The following is a 20,640-nucleotide window of genomic DNA, read 5'->3' on the forward strand; positions in this document are numbered from 1 at the left end:
TCGGCTCCGCTCTGCGTCATAAGGGGCTCATGCTGCAAGATCCCCGGGACTCCCTCCGCAAGGGGACGCAGTGGAAACGGAATCCCGCGCCCACCCCGAGGCACTCCAAGAGCCCCCCCCCCCGCGGAGCCGGCCGCGGTTGCTACGGCAACGCGCCCTCGGCGCACGCGCGCACGAGAGCGCCAAGGACACGCCCGCTAGGCGCCGTTCCCAACCTACCCAGGACGCCCCGCGGTGCCTGCGCCGTGACGTCACGGAGGGCGTGGCCGCGCGCCGTGAGTCAATCATTCACGCTATAGAAGAGAACGCCGGCTGCAGGCGGCTTCATTCCTCTCAGAGGTTGGAGGCGAAGCTGAAGTGGATACTGAGGTAACTGCCGTCAGAGTGGCAGTTCTACTTCCGGGTCAGGCTGTGACGCACGCACCGAGAGGGTTTTGTTTTTTTGTTTTTTTAAAACTCTCCCAGCTTTTTCTGAGACTTAAGGGTTTGGGAATCAGAAACACAAGATCCTACTAACGCGACACGGAAGTTGCTTTCCCCGGGTCAGGTCGACCCGGAACCACTTGAACAACGGCCATGGCGGCTATAGTGAGTATGGATGAGGCGGGAATTGGGGGGTCGCAGGACAGATCCGCGACCTCTCCTCGCCTCACAGACCCGTGCATCCTCTGCAGGGCCCCGGCAACCAGAATGTCACCGAGTATGTCGTCCGTGTTCCCAAGTAAGTCACCCACGCCACACACTCCTCGGCCGGCTTCCCGCCCATGCCTCAGTAGCAATCACACCTTAGTTGATGTCAGCGTCGGCCACTTTGTCCTGTTTCAGACGCTCAGGCCAGACATGGTGGCCGCCTTTAATCCCAGCACTCGGGAGGCGGAGGCAGGGGGATCTCGAACTACAGAGCGAGTTTCAGGACAGCCAGGAGTACACAGAGAAATCCTCTATCGGAAAACACACACACACACACACACACACACGAACTGGTCACAGATGTTATACATTTGTTAAGAGTGCTATATCCTTCAACACCAATCTTAGGTGGGTGCTAGTTAGGCAAGCACAGCACTCCACCATTGAGACAGGGTTTCTCTGTAGCTAAGGAGCCTGTCCCTGTCCTGGAACTAGCTCTTGTAAACCAGCTGGCCTCAAATTTACAGAGACCTGCCTGCCTTCCCGAGTGCTGGGATTAAACTGCCCGGCAGCATGAGTGTATGAGTGTCTAAAACTTGAACCCTGGACCCTCAGATTAAAAGTCTGATGCTCTACCGACTGAGCTATCCAGGCTCTTGAAGTCAGCCTTACTGTGTAGTCAGTCCTAGCTGATTTGACTGGGCTGGGCTTGAACCTACCAAGACCCATCTGCCTTCACTCCTTGCCTGCTTGTGCCCCTCTCTACAGTAGGGGTCTTTTATACTTTTTCCCACTTTTTCTTAAAGCTTTATTATTCTTTATGAATGTCTTGTCTAGGTGTACAGATATGCACTGTGAGCATGTTTGGTGCCCGTGGATCTGGCTCACTCTTTCTGAGTTGGAGGAGATGGATCCAGCTTCTTAGACAGGGAAACTCTGGAGCAGTGGTTCTCAACCTATGGGTCGCAACCCCTCGGGTGTCAAGTGACCCTCTCATGGGTGTCTAAGACCATTGGAAAACACAGATATTTACATTACGATCCGTAGCAAAATTACAGCTGTGAAGAGCAACAAAAATCATTGCCACAGCGTGAGGAGCTGTGTTAAAGAGTCGCAGCGTTTGGAAGGCTGAGAACCATTGCTCTGGAGTCTTCTATGAGTTCCCAGCGTTACCTACAACCGTGCAGCAGTCATGGTGGATTTGTTGAATTGTCTTGTCCGTTCCAGGAACACAACCAAGAAGTACAACATAATGGCTTTTAATGCGGCGGACAAGGTCAACTTTGCTACCTGGAACCAGGTGAGTCTGTCGTTCTGGGTGGCTGGGCAGGGACCTGGCGGGGCTGCTGGTTGCAGTAATCAGTTTCCTGAAATGATGGTGGCTACACCTATAACCCAGCAGTTGTGCGATTCCAGCTGTCCGGAGGAGGCTGAGGCAGAGAGAGTACTTGACTGAGCATGGTAGCACATATCTGTAGTCCCAGCGCTGGAATTCGGTGGGGCATCTTAAATTGAAGAGCATCTTTGGCCACATAGTGAGCTCAAGTGAAGCCTAGGAGACATGGACCATGCATTAAAAAACATAAAGTAGGGCCGGGCGGTGGTGGCGCACGCCTTTAATCCCAGCACTTGGGAGGCAGAGGCAGGCGGATCTCTGTGAGTTCGAGGCCAGCCTGGTCTACAGAGCTAGTTCCAGGACAGGCTCCAAAACCACAGAGAAACCCTGTCTCGAAAAATCAAAAAAAAAAAACAAAAAACATAAAGTAGGGGACAGCAAGATGGCTCAGCAAGTAAAGAACCGACTCTCCAGATTTGTCTTTTGACTTCACAAACATGTCGTGACATATAAAGTCTCCCCCACAACAAGTATAAATGCAGTTGAAAAGTTTTTTAGCTGGGTGGTGGTAGCACAAGCCTTTAATCCCAGCATTTGGGAGGCAGAGACAGGTGAATCTCTGTGAGTTCAAGGTCAGCCTGGTTTACAGAGCAAATTCTAGGACAGGATCCAAAGCTACAGAGAAACTCTGTCTTGAAAAACCAAAAAAAAAAAAAAAAAGTTTTTTTAATGATAAAGCCTGCTTGGTGTGATGGCACATACCTTTAATGCCAGCTTGGGCAGTAGAGTCAGGAGGACAGCCTGGCTATATAGTGAGACCCTGTCTCAAAAAGATAAAGCCAAAATACAAGATGGAAACAGCCACCGGGATTGTTACCATGGCATCAGGAAGGCAGATGAGTTGTAAGTGTGAAGCCAGTCTGGTAAACAACAGGATTCTCTGGTTAATAGTAGCCAGGTGGCAGAAGCAAACACCTTTAATTCCAGCACTCGGGGAGCAGAGACAGACAGATCTCTGAGTGGAGTCTAGCCTGGCCTACAGAGCGAGTTCCAGGACAGCCAGGGATCCACAGAGAAACCCAGTCTCAAAAACACCAATAAATCAGGAAATTTAATGACCAAAGTTTTAAAGTGCCCACCCAGTATTCTGGGTGCCATGTTAAAATGTATTTTCATACCGTCTGGGCTGCTCCTGTCCATCTCCAGGTGGACACTGTCTATAGTCTCTCTGTACATGTGTCGCGTGTAACACCACACTGATGTGTGGGTTCCTGCCGGTCTGTGAAATGAAGACTCAGACACACAAGAATGAGCTTAGCCTCTGTGGCTGTTTCCCTTTGCCTCTGGGCACCTTTATTTTCCCTGCGTTTACACTTCGGCTAGTAGATCTCTGTATCTCAAAACAGACTGAATGACGCTTCCGAAAATACAATGGCAGGTGCAAATACCTGATTCATGAGGAACCATGGTTTTCCAGGTTTCCTCTAAACCAAGTTTTTGCATAGGCTTTGTATTCATGCAAAACTCTTGGACAAGTTGTGCGAAACTCATGGACAAGGTCCACAAAAGGTATCTGTCACACAAAGGATGGATTAGGGGCTGAGTGAAAACTCCACAGCTAGGCCGGGTTTAGCCCAGTGGGAGTTTATGGCTAGCACGGTTACTTAGTCTGGCATCAGGCCGGAGGGACATTATGCCACCTATGTGTTTCTGTGGTCTTCTGTCCCAGTCTGTTTTCTTGTTATTCTGAGTTCCCCATTTCCTGTGGCCAGAATCTTGATGTGTATGTTGTTTGTGTGTGCACACATGTGCTTGTGGGCGTGCTGTGCATGTCAAGGCCGGAGGTGACATCAGCTGTCTTCTGTAGTCACTTTCCGTGTTGTTACCCAGTGACATTTGTTGGGGTACAGGTGTGTGCGGGATACAGTGTGCAGATCAGAGAACAGTTTTCAGGAGTCAGTTCTTGCCTTCTGCCTGCATTAGTTTTTGAGTCAGTATCTCACTGAACTTGGGCCTTGCTGTCTGTCCCTCCCTGCTGGGGTCTAAGCTGCACAAAGGTACTGGGGATATGAACTCCCACTCCTCATGCTGGGAGCATACAGAACCCAGCACAGGGAGACAGAAGGGTGTTCTTGTGAGAGGCTGAGAGGCCATGCCTGCTGCCCACCCAGGCCCGGCTGGAGCGAGATCTGAGTAACAAGAAGATCTACCAGGAGGAGGAGATGCCGGAGTCCGGAGCAGGCAGCGAATTCAACCGAAAGCTGCGGGAGGAGGCACGACGGAAGAAGTATGGCATCGTCCTGAAGGAGTTCCGGCCTGAGGACCAGCCCTGGCTGCTCCGGGTCAATGGCAAATCTGGCAGGAAGTGAGTGACGCCAATGGTGAGGAGGGCCAGCTTGTGCTCTTACACATGTGTGCACACTTGAGGGGCACCTTCCCCAAGTGTGTTCCAGCAGAAGGGGCGTCCCAGTACCACCGCCCTGACCAAGGTTTAGTCTTGAAGGTGAGCCAACTGGGTGTTGTTGGCCTGGATCAGCAGCCCAAGTGTGGCCTCTAAATGAGGTCTTAATACTTGGGACAACCCCCCAGGAGAGGGCCATCCATGGCAAAGGAGGTGGGGTCTGACAAGTGTTCTGTGCACAGAAGCCATGGCGGGTTATAGGCTAGGAGCAGGGCAAACAGTGCAACATGGCCCATATTCTGCCAGCAGCAGCTTTGAGGAGGGGCAAGTGATGATTTGAGCTAAGGAGGCTGTGTCCTGTGCCCTTCTGTCCCAGGCATTCCTAGGAGAGCCCAAATGGGTGCTGATGAGGTAGCTGGGGGTGCAGGCAGCCCTGTGGGTAGGGTTGTGACCTGACCAAGACTTTCCACAGGTTCAAAGGCATAAAAAAGGGTGGGGTGACAGAGAACACAGCCTACTACATCTTCACCCAGTGTGCCGATGGTGCCTTTGAGGCTTTTCCTGTGCAGAACTGGTATAATTTCACACCGCTGGCCCGACACCGCACACTCACTGCTGAGGAGGCTGAGGAGGAATGGGAGAGGTGAGCTACAGGGGTCGCACTGTGAATACCCTTGGAGCAAGCCTGCCCAGCACAGGCAGCAGGACAGCTGGGAGCTGAGTGAGTGGTGGCACCGCGGGTGGGCACAACTTCCTAATGGCAGCCGCCTAGGAGGTAGAGTTGAAACGGATGCAAGGAAGCTGGGACAGAGAACTGGGGAGGCCCAGCATAAGGCGTCCAGGGAGGGCTATGGGTATTTATGTGATGTGTGGGGTTGCTGTGTGCCTGCTTGCAAGCCTGGACCAGTGCATGTTCTCAAGGGGCCAGGACTACAAGGTCAAAAGCAGCCTCTTCCCCATGCATACATGTGTCCATAGCAGCTCCTTGTCCAGAAGACCCCTGCTCTTAAGTAATCCATGAGATAAATTAATTGTGGAGGATGTGGTGTGTGTTTATACACCTGCACACTGGTTACCCTAAAGGTGGAAGCGAGAGGAGCAGGGGTTGAATTTCATTCTTTGCTGTATTATTAAGTTTGAGGTCAGCCAGGATTATATGAGATCTGGTCTCAAAACACCCCAAAACTTACCAGGCATGGTGGTGCATGCCTTTAATCTCAACACTCAGGAGACAGAGGCAAGAGGATCTCTGTGAGTTCAAGGCCAGCCTGGTCTACATAATGAGTTCTAAGACAGCCAGGACTATGTAGAGACACCCTGTCTCAAAAGAAAAATAGAAAGGAATATTAATTAGCTAACCAATGTGATGGCTGGATTTGCCTGGAACAGACCCTGAGCTTGGAGGAGTGTTCAGTGTACATGGACCTGAGGGTTCACACTGTATGGTTTCAAGATTTGGGTGTCTGAAGTGATCCAGGTTGTCTTTTTCTGTGGTTGGTTGGTTGGTTGGTTGGTTGGTTGGTTGGTTGGTTGGTTGACTGGGGAGACGGATTCCTGGAGCATTCTGTGTAGTGACAGACTACATAGGGTATACTGTGTGGCTCATATCAGCGACCTTGCGGGGTCATCCTGTCTGCCCGCCTGAGTGACCTGGTCACTATCCTCTACCATCCCCAGAGTGCTCAGTCTCTGTCCCCATGTGCAGGAGGAACAAGGTTCTGAATCACTTCAGCATCATGCAGCAGCGGCGGCTCAAGGACCAGGACCAGGACGAAGATGAGGAGGAGAAGGAGAAGCGCAGCCGCAAGAAGCCCAGCGAGCTGCGTATCCATGACCTGGAGGATGACCTGGAAATGTCCTCCGATGGCAGCGATGCCAGTGGTGAGGAGGGTGAGTGGGGACCTAGAGGTCCTAGTTCAAGGACAGGGCTCTCAGGGAAGCACATGACACATGGCACCTTAGCAGAATTTCCAGGGGAGCAGTTTGACTGTTCCGAGGGTGCTCTGCTGCAGGTCCCAGGCCTGGGTGACTGAGTGACAGTCACCCCACTGGTGGAGTGGGGTGAGGGCGGCAGGTTGAGCTGCCTGCACGGGAGGGGTAAGTGCCCAGACTAGCCTCTGCTTTCTCTATGAATTGGCCTAACACGGGGTGCAATCTCCTTGTCAGGGTATGACACATGAAGACTTACTTCATATGGTGCGCTGGCCACAATCCCAGACCTCAGGCCTAGGCAAGAGGATCCAGAGTTCACAGCCAGCCCTGCCTTCCTACCTGGACCCCATCTTAAAATATAAAGGGCATGCCTTAAATCACTCAGGAGTCAGGGGCAGGCTGGTCTGAGTTCAAGGACAGCCAGGTCTACAGAGTGAGTTTCAGGACAGCCAGGACTACACAGAGAAATCTTATTTGAACATGCCCCCGCCCAAAAAAATCTAAAAAAGGATGAGTTGGGCCTTAGGGATCGAGAACCCTTCCCCCCCAAGCCCCACACAACACAGTGATACAAGGTAGGGGCTGGTGGCATGGCTCTGGGGTGCAGTGGAGCCCTCACCTAGCTGTGAACAACGCTCTGGGCTCATCCAGTCTGATCCCCCCACATCTTCTTTATCCTTCATAGGCAACAGAGCCTCCAAAGCTAAGAAAAAGGCCCCACTGACCAAGGCAGGCAGGAAGAAGAAAAAGAAGAAGGGCTCAGATGACGAGGCCTTTGAGGACAGCGACGATGGGGACTTTGAGGGCCAGGAGGTGGACTACATGTCAGACGGCTCCAGGTGAGGCAGGTGTGAGGCAGGCCATGGTAGGCTTTGGCAGGCCTGTGGTCATCCATCTTCATGTTTGCCCTTCTCTGCCCCACAGCAGCTCCCCGGATGAGATAGAGGGCAAGCCCAAAGTGCTGCAGCAGGAGGATGGCCCCAAGGGTAGGTGTCAGGGACCAGCTGGGGGTGGGAGCCTTCCTGGCAGTCCCTCTGCTCATACCTGTGTCCCCAGGCGTGGATGAGCAGAGCGAGAGCAGTGAGGAGAGTGAGGAGGAGAAGCCCCCTGAGGAAGACAAGGAGGAGGAGGAAGAGAAGAAGGTCCCCACCCCACAGGAGAAGAAGCGCAGGAAAGGTACATGGGGCACTTGAGCCTCAGGGTCACAGTATCCTCCTGCTCACTGGTGGTGGGTGGGCTCTAGAGTCTCTGCTTATGACCTTCCTCTGGCCCGTGCAGACAGCAGCGATGAGTCAGACAGTTCGGAGGACAGCGACATCGACAGCGAGACCTCCTCTGCACTCTTCATGGCGGTAAGGCAGAGCCCAGGGCTGGGATGGGAGTGGTAGTCCGAGCCTACAGACTCACACCCCAATCTCTGCAGAAGAAGAAGACCCCCCCCAAGAGGGAGCGGAAGCCATCAGGGGGGAGTTCTAAGGGCCCCAGTCGACCAGGAACTCCCAGTACAGAGGCAGCAAGCACCTCTTCCACCCTGCGGGCTGCAGCCAGCAAGCTGGAACAGGGTGAGTGTCCCTGGGGGAACTGAGAGCCAATGGCAGCCCACATCCTTCTGCACCCCTGATGCCCCATCTGCTCCCCTGCTCCCACCTGACATTTCTCTGTACAGCAGGGAAACGGACAGGTGAGACTCCAGCAGCCAAGCGCCTGCGGATGGACACGGCCCCTCAGAGCCTGTCTGGGAAGTCCACACCCAGCAGCGGGTAGGTTCAGATCTGAGTAGGGACCACAAGACAGGACTGGGCCACAAGGGACTCTTTTTTTTTTTTAATATTTATTTATTATGTATACAATATTCTGTCTGTATGTCTGAACTAGACCTCATTACAGATGGTTGTGAGCCACCATGTGGTTGCTGGGAATTGAACTCAGGACCTTTGGAAGAGCAGGCAATGCTCTTAACCACTGAGCCATCTCTCCAGTCCCACAAGGGACTCTTGTGTGACCAGAGCCTCCTTCCCTCCACCTCCCACAGTGATGTCCAGGTGACAGAGGACGCTGTGCGCCGCTACCTGACCCGCAAGCCCATGACCACAAAGGACCTGCTGAAAAAGTTCCAGACCAAAAAGACAGGGCTGAGCAGCGAGCAGACGGTGAATGTGCTGGCGCAGATCCTCAAGCGCCTCAACCCTGAGCGCAAGATGATTGGTGACAAGATGCACTTCTCCCTCAAAGAGTGACGCGAATAAAGAGATGCCCAGAGTGCAAGCGAGTCCTCACTGCCACCCAGCCCTCCCCTGGGGCGGACACAGCCTTCCTGCCCACTGAGCTCAGTCCATGGCTGGGGCTTGTCCCCTGTGCCATCTTCAGGAGTTAATTTCACCTGGAGAAGCTCTGCCCTGCCCACGCCCAGCCCTGACTGTGCCGTTGTGTTGTGTGGGGTTTACAATGGACCTTGTCTGGGAATGCTCAGCTCCCAGCAGTCTTCCAGGAGTGCAGGCTGGGGATTCGCTGTGCTTGAGCACAAGTGGTGAAATGGCGGGACTCAGACTCGCTACTCGGCGCTTTTTAGTGAGCTATGTGCCCAGTCCTCTCTTTACTGTAGAGCGGAGGCTGCCCTCGAACTCCTGATCCTCCCTCCCACCTCCACTTCTGGAGTGCTAGGGTCGTAGGCATGTACCACTGGCAGGCATGGCTCTTCTATCTTTCGAGAGAGAGTCTCGCTGTGTAGCCCAGGCTATCCGGGAACTCGGTTTCCCAGATGCTAGGATGACAGTACCGCAGTACCGCTGCATCCAGCCCAGCCACTGTTGGATTTCTTGGCTCAGGTGCTTCCTTCCATAGCCACTGGAACTCAAACCTATTCCTAGTGTTGGCACTTGGATGCTGTTTTCCATTTCCAAGTGACATTCCTGGGGTCACCCTTATCTCCCGACAGGCCCAGTGATATATTTTACCCAGGCCAGCCGGGCGTTGCTCAGGGAGAGTGCTTTACATTCTTGGGTGGTGACATGGCTAATTGGTTCTTGGCCTCAGCTGCTACCTTGAAAACTGGGTCCTGAGCAGCCTGGGAGGGAGGAAGGGAGGGAGGGAGGGGAGGGGAGAGGCTTTCCTCTCAGTGGCACCAGGGGAAACCCACTCCCACTTCAGCCGCCCCTGGCTGAGAAAAGGGGCTAATCCCTAGGGATGCCCCTGTTCACTGAGCATCCTACCCCACTCTCTCTGGCCTTTTGGACCTGGGTCTAAGGTGCCATCCACCCAGGGCAGGTAGGGTATGCATGGCCTTGTGGTTAGGGGCAGGGCCTCGTGTTCAGGGCACCTGTTTTAAACTTGATTCTGCTTGGCATACAAGTGACCTTTGGTTTTGAAAGCCATTGTTTTTGTTTCTTTTCCTTTTGAGATAGAGTCTCACATAGCCTAGGCTGGCCTTGAACTAGTGCTCCTCCTGCCTCAGCCTCCCCAGTGCTGAGATGACAGGCATGCACCTCATGTCATTTTATGCTGTGTTTTGGATGGAACCCAGGCCTTCGAATGTGGGAGATGGCTTCGCTCTAGCTTATGCCAGCTACAGCCTGCAGCAATCCTGCCCCAGCCTCCTGAGCACTGAGGTGTCCAGGAGTGGGCAGCATGCACTGCCACGTCCAGCACCACTTGGATTCCTTTGCCTCCAACGTCCTTGGTTTTATGTTGCCCATATCCACTGCTGGGTCTCAGGGTTTAAAAGTCAGCAAAACCTGTTCCTTCTTGGGAATGATGGGATCCAGCAAGCTCCAGCTTCCCCTTGGGTCTGATGCTCTAAAACCCAGATTGGCTATGGCTGTGCCTTTTCAGGTTGGCCTTCCAAGAAGGGGAGTCCCAGCCCTTGGCTATCGCCTAGACTCCCTTTTCCTGTTTTGATGCTGGCTCAACCAGGTCCGGAGACAAGGGTGCGATGCCTTAATCCTAACTGAATCCGAGATGGATGGAAGCCCACTGACTCTTCCATCTGCCATGAGCCCTTCCTGGTCCTGATTGGCCCCACATGGCCCACACTCTAGGGCATGACCTACAAGAGACTCTCTTCTGGTGTCCCAGCACTTCCCAGCAAAAGCAGGTGGGGTGGGGACACAGATTGGTGGCCAGCTCTGGGCTTTGTTTCTGGCCGGTGGTGGGGCACTCATAAATCAGGGGCATCCGGAAATGGATCTATGGAATGTCTGGGTGGGTAAGCCATCAATTCTTAGGGGTGAGGATGTGGGGACAAGGTGGGTGGAACCCCAGTGGCTTCCCTAAGCCATGGTGTTGGCAGTGAGTTTAATCCCCAGGACAGGCAGTGAATAAATTGAGGGGACCAGGGTCTTAGCATCCTGGGACCTCCCTGTCACAATGGCTGCAGGAAGACTAACACTCATGTTTCTGCTGCTCCTGTCCTTGCACCTGGGCCTCGGGTGGGGCTCTGATCCTCAAAGGGCTGCAACGGCAGAAGAGCTCTCATTTGAGGAGATGGCAGAGACTGGAGGGACCTGGAAGCCCCAGGAGGGTAAGAATTCCTGGGGGTGCCTCATGACTCCCCAGTTCCTTCTAAAGCCCTCTTGTCTCATATTCCTGTTCTACCCTGCACTAGGTAACAACCATGTCCGCCTTCCAAGAGCTCTGGCTGGTCCATGCCAGCTGTGGAGCCTGACACTGCCGGTGGCTGAGCTGGGCCTGGGCTATGCCTCAGAGGAGAAGGTCATCTTCCGATACTGTGCTGGCAGCTGTCCCCGAGAGGCCCGTACCCAGCACAGTCTGGTGCTGGCCCGACTGCGTGGGCAGGGTCGGGCCCATGGTCGACCCTGCTGCCGGCCCACCAGCTATGCTGATGTGACCTTCCTCGATGACCGTCACCGCTGGCAGCAGCTGCCTCAGCTCTCAGCGGCTGCTTGTGGCTGTGGTGGCTGAAGGTGGCCAGCTCTGTGTCTCAGAATCAGAAGCATGAGGGAACCTGGGCTTTGAAGGGCTCAGGTAACGTTTATTAGAAACTTGTCTAGGTGAAGAGGAGAAGGAAGAGACCCAGGACTGAGGATCAGCAATTAATGCAATAAAAGGAATGTTCTACTGGCTTTAGGAGTGTGTGTGATGGGGTACACCCTGGCAAGCTTCCAGGCTATGTGGGTTCTAAGACTTGTCTCTTGAGGGCCCTAGCCCTGGCAGATGGTAATTTGAAGACAACCACAGTATTCTTTTTCCAACTTTATTCACAAGTCCAGAGGATAGGCGTAGAAGTCAGCTGGCTGAGGGTGGCTTTTCTGGCCTTCCTGACCCCATCCCCTCAGGGAGGGAGCGGCAAATCACTGAGATGCGTCGGCCCCGAGGGACACGTTGCTCCCCAAAAAATGATTCTTCATCTCGAAGGATCTCATGGGAGAAGTCGTATCGGGCTGAACCCCTGTAAGAAGAGACGGGCTGACTGGGGTGGGTGGGGGGAAATCCCACCCTTCCAGCATTTCTACAGTTTTTCTGAGTGGTGGTGGCTGCTTCCTCTGCTGTGAGAGCACAAACGAGAGGTGTTAGAAGCACCTGACATCTGAGGGCTTCTGGGCAAGGCATTACCTTAGAATATAGAGGGAGCCTGGTTCCAGCAGCAGTTCCAGCCACTGCTCAGGTTCCTGGGTGTGCACCAACTTCATAACACTTGGGGACAGCAGGGAGAGGCCAGCAATGGTGGATCCACAGAACTGGAAGAGGGGGTGGGATCAGGCTCAGATCTGCCCTCCTGCCCACCCAGATCCTCGGAGTTCTGAGGAACTGCCTTCTGCCCACCTTGACACTGTCAACATGGGGCTTGATGTAGCCCCGGGGTTCCAGGTCCAACACATGAACCAAGGATAGCAGGGTCTGGTCAGGGCCAAAGGCAGCCTCCTGGACCCGATGCAGAATGGCTTGGCTTGCATCAGACCATCGGGACTTCTCGGTCTCCCTGAAACCGTGAATGGCCTGCATAGAGAGCTCAGGTCATGATTGGAAACTTCCAGGAGAGGGAAATGAGGCACAGTCCACAGGTAATTTTTCCTGCTTTAATTTACAATCCTAAACTGGCTCAGAGAGGTCTCAACCGCACATCTGGTCTCCAGGCTCCAATTCCTAGTCCCTGGTGCTGCCCCAGTATTCGGAGTCTGTCTCCGGGCTCAATTCAGTCTCACTAAGACCCTGGAGAGACCCCAACTGCACCCCCTCACCCGAGTCTTCTTTCTACTTCTGACCTTGTCGACAGCCATCAGCTGCAAGACTTCATGTCCAAAGGAATCTTGCCTTTGCAGCCCATTCCCTTATGCCCACAAAGGCCCTCCGATTCCAAGCCCATGCACTGCTCTATCCCCCTGGACGCAACAACACTCCCGGCTCACCTTCCTGGCTCAGGCCCCCGCTGCTCTAGGTCCCACACACACCACCCAGCTGCAGACCTTCCCCCTTCCTCAGCTCTGACATTAAGATTAGCCCTGTCCCATAGGATGTCCAGATCCTAGTGTTCCGAACTTTGTTCCTCCTGAGCTGCCAAGTACCCGCCACGACACACACCAAAGCAGTGCGGCACACGCTGCCGCGGGAGACCAATCCCAAGTCCCAGACACACCACACCGATCCTAGCCTGGCCGAGCCCACCGAGTCCCGCCCCAGGACTCGCCGTCTACTAGACGGCCCCGCCCCGTGGGCGTCCCATCATAGTCCCCGCCCCCTGTGGCTCCGCCCACTCACCGCGTCCCAGTGGTCGTACTCATAGCGCCGGCGCCGCAGCTGGGGCTCCAGTTCGCGTGTCAGCGTGTCCTCCTCCGCCTGGCTCAGAAAGCCAGGCCGCACCACGGCCTCATCGCGCAGGCGGCTCAGCACGGCGGGGTCCGAGGCGCGAACCCAGCCGCACCCAGAAAGCATCCGCATCGCCAGGCGCCCGCTGACCGCCATCTTCAGGCGACCGCTTAAAAGACGGCCCATGTTCCCGCAAGCCATTGGCTGAGGCCAGCTCTTAGCCCGCCTCCTACCGCACGCTAGTGGACATGAGCTCGTTCTATTAGCTGTGTCCCAGACCGTCTAGTGTTGGTCCCGCCTCTGGGCCCTGACTTGATCTGTCCGGTTCGCGCTTGAGGTGCTGAATCTGGGCTAACCGAGGCTTGGGGTCACGTGGGGGTAAAGTCAAGGTTAGAGGTTCAACCCGCGTGCTAGTACGGCCCGACAGCTGCTATTCAGCACACCCTGGCGGAGAGAAGGGGAATGGCAACTTCAACCTGAACTACAGGAGATGCTGTCCAAACAATAAAAAAAATAAGATGCTCAAACAAATAAGACCCATTAATACAACCCACACCTCAAATTTTCTGAATTTAAAAGCAAAAAACTGTCTACCACCCTAATAACACCTGGGCTCACGAAGATGGCTCAGCAGGTAAAGGCACTGGTAGCGTTGGTGTGATCCCCAGGACCACTCCTCTGACCGAGCCTCCCCCCCCCCAAAGCAGAGAAGTCACTCCAGATCTCCACAGGGATACTGGCACCTGCCCCCTCTCCCACAAATAAAAGTGTCCAATTTCCTTTTTTAGCTATATCTATATACCCAATCCTCTGCTTCCCTTTTTGGTAAAAAGTCCACAAAAATTTCCCCTCCCATTCTTTCTGGCTCCAGCCTGCTTTTGGATCCTATGGCAAAGAGCCAGGTCTCACGGGTCTGAGGATGGTGGCTCCTCCATGTCGCGTCTGGTGGACACTACCTACCCTCTCCAGGGGCAGAGACAGGCTCAGCAGGTAAGATGTACTTCTCTCAAGTTCCAGCACCCACAGGGAAGCTCCAGGGACCCAATACCCTCTTCTGGCCACCAGGGGTACTGCACTCAGGTACACAAACCCACACATAATCAAAACCATAGTTCTACCTACTGGCTTAAAAGCTTGCTAACAGCCATGCACGGTGGAGCACACCTTTAATCCCAGCACTCGGGAGGCAGAGGCAGGAGGATCTATGAATTTGAGACCCAGCCAGGTTCACACAGAGAAACCCTGTCTCGACAAACAGACAAACAAAGTGGTTTGTCGTGGAGTCAAAGTGAAAGCGGCCTGGTGTCTTGGAGAGGTAATGGAAGGTGCCTCAGACATGGGACAAAAACCACAAAGGTTTAATGTAAAGTCACAGTGTCTCAGGCTGGCAGGCAGCCTCAGTCCACATCTTCTCCAGGGGTACCTCTGGGCACAGTAGACAGAGTGTGGAGCAGTCCTGGGTCTCCACTCCTAGAGATGAGGTCAGGCCCTAGGTACTCGCTGGGGCAGGAGAGTCAGCCGGTGCTGTGGGAGTCTCCTTTTGTACCAGTTCTGGCTCATCCTCCCCATCCTGAGGTGGGTGCACCAAGACCTTGTCCAAGATGCCAAACTCTTGGGCCTCCATGGGGCTCATGTAGCGGTCCCTCTCCATGGCCGACTCTGGTGGGAAGCAGTACACATAAGTCAGAGCAGAGACCTGGGATGCTTTCCCCAGATACCTAGGTTGAAGTCCCCACAGGTAGCAGATGGTTTATGAAGTTTTGAGGATGGGACCACAGGATCAGTGCCGTGACTAAAAGAGAAAACCACTTGAGAGGCTAGAGCAGGAGGATCCAAAGTTCAAGGCCAGCCAGGGATACAGACCAAGATCATGTCTTTAAAAAAAAAATGTCAATTGGTAGAGCACTGGTCTAGCCTGCTCTGTGCCCTTATTCCGTCCCCAGAACCACCTGTAATTCCAGCAAGGCAAAGGGGTTGGGAGCTGAAGGTTAAAGGTTGCCTTCCAGGCACCAGCTGTCCCTGACCGTCCTGCTCCCAGGACTCAGATACCCATTCCTAGCATTTTATCTTCCTGCCCCACAGCGTGTTCCAGCTTCCTGAGTTAAGACACACACTCTGACCATTGTTTCCCATGGGGCTTGGAACTTCTCTGTGTCTCAGTTTCCCCAGCAGTAAGAAATACATGTTTTCAGGCAGGAGCTCATGTAGCCCAGGATGGCCTCAAAGGGATGACTCCCGATTCTCCTGCCTGTACCTGCCAAGTGCTGGGAACGACAGGTGTGTACTACCACAGTGAAGAGAATCGCCTCCTGAACACTGTCCTCTGGCCTCTACACGTCACAGTACACGCATGCCCACACTCACCAGCAACAAGACAGATCAAAGAATGGCATGTGGGCCAGCCACATGGCTTGCCACCAATTCCGCTGAGCTGGCATTCAACCACCACAATGCACAGAGTATCAGGAGAGAGCTGATCTACAAACTGTCCTCTGATAGCAACATATCCACTGTGGCAGGCACATGCTCCCCAAATCAACCATTTTTAAAAAACGAATGTCACAGGCACCAGGGAAACCCTGCTGGCACCAGTATCCCTTGCTACCTCCCCCCACCCAAATATACTCTGTCAAAACAGCACGGACCGACAGAGCCAGTTTTCATGGCTGATAGTTGGAGAACTGGCTCGGATGGACCAAGAGACCTTGTTCTGGCAGAGGACCCTGGTTCAGTCCTCAGCACCCACACAGCGGCTCACAACTGTTTATATAACTCTAGTTCAAGGGGATCTGACACCCTCTTCTGACTTCCACAGGCACCAGGCACACATGCAATTCACAGACATACATGCTGGAAAAACACTCATATACATATACATATAATAAAAAAAATGAATTTTTTAAAAAAGGGAAAGAGGCCGGGCGGTGGTGGCGCACGCCTTTAATCCCAGCACTTGGGAGGCAGAGGCAGGCGGATCTCTGTGAGTTCGAGACCAGCCTGGTCTACAAGAGCTAGTTCCAGGACAGGCTCCAAAACCACAGAGAAACCCTGTCTCGAAAAAAAACCATAAAAAAAAAAAAGGGAAAGAAATGTATATTTGTTTTGTTTTGATTTTTGAGACAGGTTTCTCTGTGTAGCTCTGGCTGTCCTGGAACTTGGTTTGTAGACCAGGCTGGTCTCAAATTCAAGAGATCTGCCGGCCTCTGCCTCCCAAGTGCTGGGATTAAGGGCATGGACCACCACTACTTGGCATAAAATCTATACTTAAGGCGCACCGCCATCCCCTCATTGGGGATTCTAGGCAGGGCTCCACCCCTGAGCCACACCCCCACCATTTAGAGACACCTGGCTCTCAGCACTGGAAGGGGTCACAGGCTCAGAGCATTTGTAGCCAGTGAGTCTGCTGCCCATGCCCAAGGCCCAGAGTGATCCCACCACAGTCATGTCCAGGGGGGGAAGTCCTGGCTCAGGACAATGCAGTCCATGGAAGTGCTGTACGGGCTGGGTGCTCACCGATCACCTGCAGGCTCTGCTTCGTGTGTTTGGCGTAGATGTTGTACAGCTGCTTTTTCAGCTTCATGATCTCCTCGGCCTGGATGGCGATGTCTGTGGCTTGGCCCTGAGGAGTGAGTGGTAAATGCAGGAAGAAGATAAGCTCAGAACTGGAGGGGTTTCCTCCCCCAGTGGGATGTCAGAGTGAGGGAGCCATTCCTGTGCTTCAACCCTGCAGTTTCTGAGCCTACTTTCTTCCCATTGATCAATTTTATTTTATCTTACTTTTCTTTTGCTTTGTGACACGGTTTCTGTACATAGCTCTAGCTGTCCTGAACTCTTTCTGTAGACCAGGCTGGCCTCAAATTCAAGTGATCTGTCTGCTTCTGCCTCCCGAGTTCTGGAACTGAGGGCGCTTGCCCACCATGCCTGGCTCTGCTTTTGCTAGTTATCCTTTCCTCTGGCGGCAGAGATAGGACCCAGCGTCTTGCCGAAGCGTAGCAAGCATTCTACCCAAGGAGCACCTCCCAAGTCATGAAAACACCTATCTCAAAGCAGAGGCAGGAGGCAGGAGGCAGAGGCAGAGCAGAGGCAGAGAAATCTCAGTGGGCTAGAGGCCAGCCTGGTCTACAGTGTGCTCCAGGACAGCTAAGGCTGCAAGGTGAGATGCTGTCTCAACAAGCAACGACCAGCAGCCTAGACTTCCTCCCACGTCCCAGCAAGACCTGTACTCACCCTGGCACCTCCAGAGGGCTGGTGGATCATGATTCTGGAATTGGGCAGTGAGTGGCGCATGCCTGGGCTGCCAGCAGCAAGGAGCAGGGAGCCCATGCTGGCAGCCTGTCCTACACACCACGTGCAGATGGGGTTCAGAATATATTGCATTGTGTCGTAGATGGCCAGGCCCGCAGTCACCACGCCACCTGCAGGCAGTGAGCAAGTCAGGGCCCAGTAGGATCCTCCTCCACCCCAGTTCTGTTCGAGCAAAATATGAGTACAAACATCATAGGGGTGGGTGGGTGGGTGACAGGAATGAGAGGAGGGGTCACAAGGAGACTCCTTCTTTCAGAATTAGTTATACGCACATACGTACATGGAACCACACACACACACGGCTCTGCCAGCCTCCTCCCGGCTATGAACTCTGGTCAGGTCATATATCACCATGTAGGGCCAGCCACTCCCGCTCTCTAAGGCACACCTGCCCTTCATAGACCAGAGGTGAGCATCCTCACCTTCCACTCAAACTTTGTTGAGAAATGAGTGTACTCACTACATAGAAAATTCTGAGAGAGGCCCCTGGCCTGACTAGTGCCCAATCAACACTGCCCATCCCTGGGCCACTGAGAAGGACCAGCTGGTAAGGGCGCGCCCCACCAAACCTGACAGCCTGAGATCTGTTCCTGAGACCCACATGGTGGAGGGGAGAAGTGACTCCCATAGGCTGTCCTCTGCCCTCCAACATGCACAGAGTGGCATGCACCCAGCCATCTAACCACATACTCACATAAATAAATATACTCTTAACATTTCTCTTAAAAATCAGCGATTTTGCCGGGCAGTGGTGGCGCACGCCTTTAATCCCAGCACTCAGGAGGCAGAGGCAGGTGGATCTCTGTGAGTTCGAGGCCAGCCTGGTCTACAAGAGCTAGTTCCAGGACAGGCTCCAAAGCTACAGAGAAACCCTGACTTGAAAAACCAAAAAAAAAAAAAAAAAAAAAAATCAGCTATTTCTGCAGAGGGCAGGGGCTCATGCCTGTCACCCCAGCTGAAGTGAGAAGCCAACAGGGAATCGGGTTATAGGTGGCAGAGTTCCCACTACACAAGCATGTGGCAGTGGGTTCAGATTCCCCAGCACCCACAAAATACACACGGCAGCACACGCCTGTAATTCCAGCACCGGGGAGGCGGAGACACGAGGATCCTTGGGGCTCACTCTCCAGCCACACCAGCATACTTGGAAGGTTCCAGGCCAGTGACAGCCCTTTTGGAGCGATTTTAATTAATTAGCTAGTTCTTTGTTTTCTGACTGTCTCAGAATTCACTCTGTAGAACAGGCTGGCCTCTAGAGATCTGCCTGCACCTGCGTCCTGAATACTGGAATTAAAAGTGTACGCCACCACACCTGGCTAACAATACTAAATTTCTGAGTAGCCCTCGCTGTCCTATAGAACTCAGAGATCTGCCCGCCTTTGCCTGCCAAGTACACCACCCTGCCATGCCCGAAGCGAGTTTAAGCGTTAGACTCTGCAGAAAGCTAATTCACACCTATTCTCCAGAGAGGGGATATTCCTGAGCCCCAACACGGTCAGGCCCTGCTCACCTGGGCTGTTGATGTACATGTGGATGGGTTTCTTGTTGCTTTCAGACTGTAGGAACAGCAGCTGAGCGATCACCAGGCTGGCGACACTGTCGTCAATCTGCAGGTGGGGAGGGCAGAGTTGTCCCCAGATTGAAGGTGGGTGGATGGAGGCTTAATGATCCATCATAGAAAGGGGGTGGTCAGGGAGCCCCAGACACTGGAAGGCAATAAGCTGAGGACAGGGCTGGGTCGAGTGCTCACCTAGCATGCTCTAAGCACTGCCTGGACCTGGTGTGGTGGCACATACCAGTCATCCCAGCACTCGGGAGTTGGAGGCAAGAGGATCAGTGTTCAAAGTCAGCCTGGGCTACACACGACCCTGTCTCAAAAACTCAACTATCTAACTGGAGCTGTGGCTCAGCGGGTAGAACGCTGGCACTGAGTTCCAGTCCCAGCACGACATGACCCTGGTGTGGTGGTACACCTTCACCCCAATAAACGTCACCATCAGCTACATAGGGACTTCCAGGCCAGCGTGAGACCCTGCCGCAGAAGACAACAAAACAAGACTAACTGGCAACAGCAGACTACAGTGGTGTATGCACTTGACACCCAACATTCGGGAAGCTGAGGCAGAAGGATGGCAAGGTGAAAGCTAGCCTGGGCCGGGCGATGGTGGCGCACGCCTTTAATCCCAGCACTCGGGAGGCAGAGGCAGGCGGATCTCTGTGAGTTCGAGACCAGCCTGGTCTACAAGAGCTAGTTCCAGGACAGGCTCCAAAGCCACAGAGAAACCCTGTCTCGAAAAACCAAAAAAAAAAAAAAAAAAAAAAAAAAAAGCTAGCCTGGACTACACAGCAAGAGTTTGGTTCAAAAGAAAAAGAATGTTTATGGTCAGGGACTAGGGTCTAGGAGGTAACCAGGGATGAGAAAGAGCACGGTGAGGCAAAGAGTTTGACAAGGGGAGAAAGGTTGGAGAGACAGCTAGGTGTCTCCAGAGCGCACCGGGGTCGCTCACCGGGCCCATGACGCACACGATGCGTTCCCGCAAGAGCCTCGAGTATATATCATAAGCGCGCTCGCCTCGACCCTGGTAGGAAAAGAACAGAGGTGAAAGGTCAGCGATCATTGCACGCCGCCCTGCCTCCTCAAGTCTCCACGCTATGTCCCTACCAGGACCCCGTACCGTCTGTTCCACCACTATGGGGATGAGCGGGAAAGCTCGCGGAACAGTTCCATGAAGGCTCCTCCGCAGGGGTGAGCCGGTTCCAGCAGTCCATGGCAGAGAGAAACGCACGGCGAAGCGAGACAAGACAGTACCGTATCCGCCTGCAGCCGCCCGGGCCTCCCCAAGCAGCACTCGGGGCCACATACCTCCGTGGGCCCCGGCGTGGCTTCCGGAACTACAATTCCCGGCGTGCTCTGCGGGAGTCGCTCGCTAGTCCACTTCCGAGAACGGAGTGGGTGGGGCCGCAGAAGGCGCGGGTAAGTCTGTGGGCGGGGTCTTCATCGGAAGTTAGCGTTCGAAAGACTAGGGAAAGAGTATCTCGGTCTCATGCAGGTTCCCGCAAGGGGCTTTGCAGTTCCGCGGTGCCCACGCGGGAAGCAGCGCACGGCGGGGTGAGGTGATGCCTCAGGTGAAACATTTGCCGCCACCGTTGCTCCCTCAGCAATCCCTGGGTGCCTGTCATGTGCTAGCCTGGTCTTAGGAACTACAATTCCCAGGTGCTTTCAGCCATGACTCCCGGGTGTAGGCGCTCGGAAAAAGGGGGCAGGACTTTACTAGAA

The 20,640-nt window shown here is 53.9% G+C and overlaps 4 protein-coding genes across 10 annotated transcripts; 2 read left to right on the forward strand and 2 right to left on the reverse strand.

The window, feature by feature from the left end:
* The first annotated feature begins 284 nt into the window (after positions 1–284).
* On the forward strand, positions 285–8,564 carry Gtf2f1 (general transcription factor IIF subunit 1). 6 transcript variants are annotated; one of them, XM_075942573.1, is made up of 13 exons: positions 285–588; positions 675–721; positions 1,858–1,930; positions 4,138–4,331; positions 4,840–5,010; positions 6,073–6,257; positions 6,985–7,138; positions 7,227–7,285; positions 7,356–7,475; positions 7,578–7,651; positions 7,723–7,861; positions 7,969–8,059; positions 8,332–8,564. In XM_075942573.1, the coding sequence occupies exons 1-13, from the start codon at positions 577–579 to the stop codon at positions 8,534–8,536; spliced, it is 1,524 nt and encodes a 507-aa protein (XP_075798688.1). In that variant the 5' UTR covers positions 285–576; the 3' UTR covers positions 8,537–8,564. The 6 variants fall into 6 exon arrangements, with proteins under 6 accessions (XP_075798688.1, XP_075798689.1, XP_075798690.1 ...); XM_075942574.1 differs by having other exon boundaries at positions 6,073–6,248; positions 7,224–7,285; positions 7,966–8,059; XM_075942575.1 differs by having other exon boundaries at positions 7,224–7,285; positions 7,582–7,651; positions 8,332–8,476.
* Positions 8,565–9,409: 845 nt separating this feature from the next.
* Pspn (persephin) lies at positions 9,410–11,371 on the forward strand. The gene is made up of 2 exons (XM_075942579.1): positions 9,410–10,815; positions 10,900–11,371. The coding sequence occupies exons 1-2, from the start codon at positions 10,662–10,664 to the stop codon at positions 11,214–11,216; spliced, it is 471 nt and encodes a 156-aa protein (XP_075798694.1). The 5' UTR covers positions 9,410–10,661; the 3' UTR covers positions 11,217–11,371.
* Positions 11,372–11,494: 123 nt separating this feature from the next.
* Positions 11,495–13,728, reverse strand: Alkbh7 (alkB homolog 7). 2 transcript variants are annotated; one of them, XM_075942577.1, is made up of 4 exons: positions 13,011–13,431; positions 12,078–12,251; positions 11,868–11,992; positions 11,495–11,703 (listed from the first exon to the last, which is right to left on the reverse strand). In XM_075942577.1, the coding sequence occupies exons 1-4, from the start codon at positions 13,257–13,259 to the stop codon at positions 11,541–11,543; spliced, it is 711 nt and encodes a 236-aa protein (XP_075798692.1). In that variant the 5' UTR covers positions 13,260–13,431; the 3' UTR covers positions 11,495–11,540. The 2 variants fall into 2 exon arrangements, with proteins under 2 accessions (XP_075798692.1, XP_075798693.1); XM_075942578.1 differs by lacking the exon at positions 12,078–12,251 and having other exon boundaries at positions 13,011–13,728.
* Positions 13,729–14,395: 667 nt separating this feature from the next.
* Positions 14,396–20,268, reverse strand: Clpp (caseinolytic mitochondrial matrix peptidase proteolytic subunit). The gene is made up of 6 exons (XM_075942576.1): positions 20,039–20,268; positions 19,871–19,942; positions 18,874–18,970; positions 17,286–17,473; positions 16,572–16,677; positions 14,396–14,717 (listed from the first exon to the last, which is right to left on the reverse strand). Exons 1-6 carry the CDS (start codon positions 20,222–20,224, stop codon positions 14,548–14,550), a joined length of 819 nt encoding a protein of 272 aa, XP_075798691.1. The 5' UTR covers positions 20,225–20,268; the 3' UTR covers positions 14,396–14,547.
* Positions 20,269–20,640: the final 372 nt, after the last annotated feature.

The sequence above is a fragment of the Microtus pennsylvanicus genome, chromosome 12 (genome assembly GCF_037038515.1).
Source record: "Microtus pennsylvanicus isolate mMicPen1 chromosome 12, mMicPen1.hap1, whole genome shotgun sequence".
In the NCBI taxonomy this organism is placed as follows: domain Eukaryota; kingdom Metazoa; phylum Chordata; class Mammalia; order Rodentia; family Cricetidae; genus Microtus; species Microtus pennsylvanicus.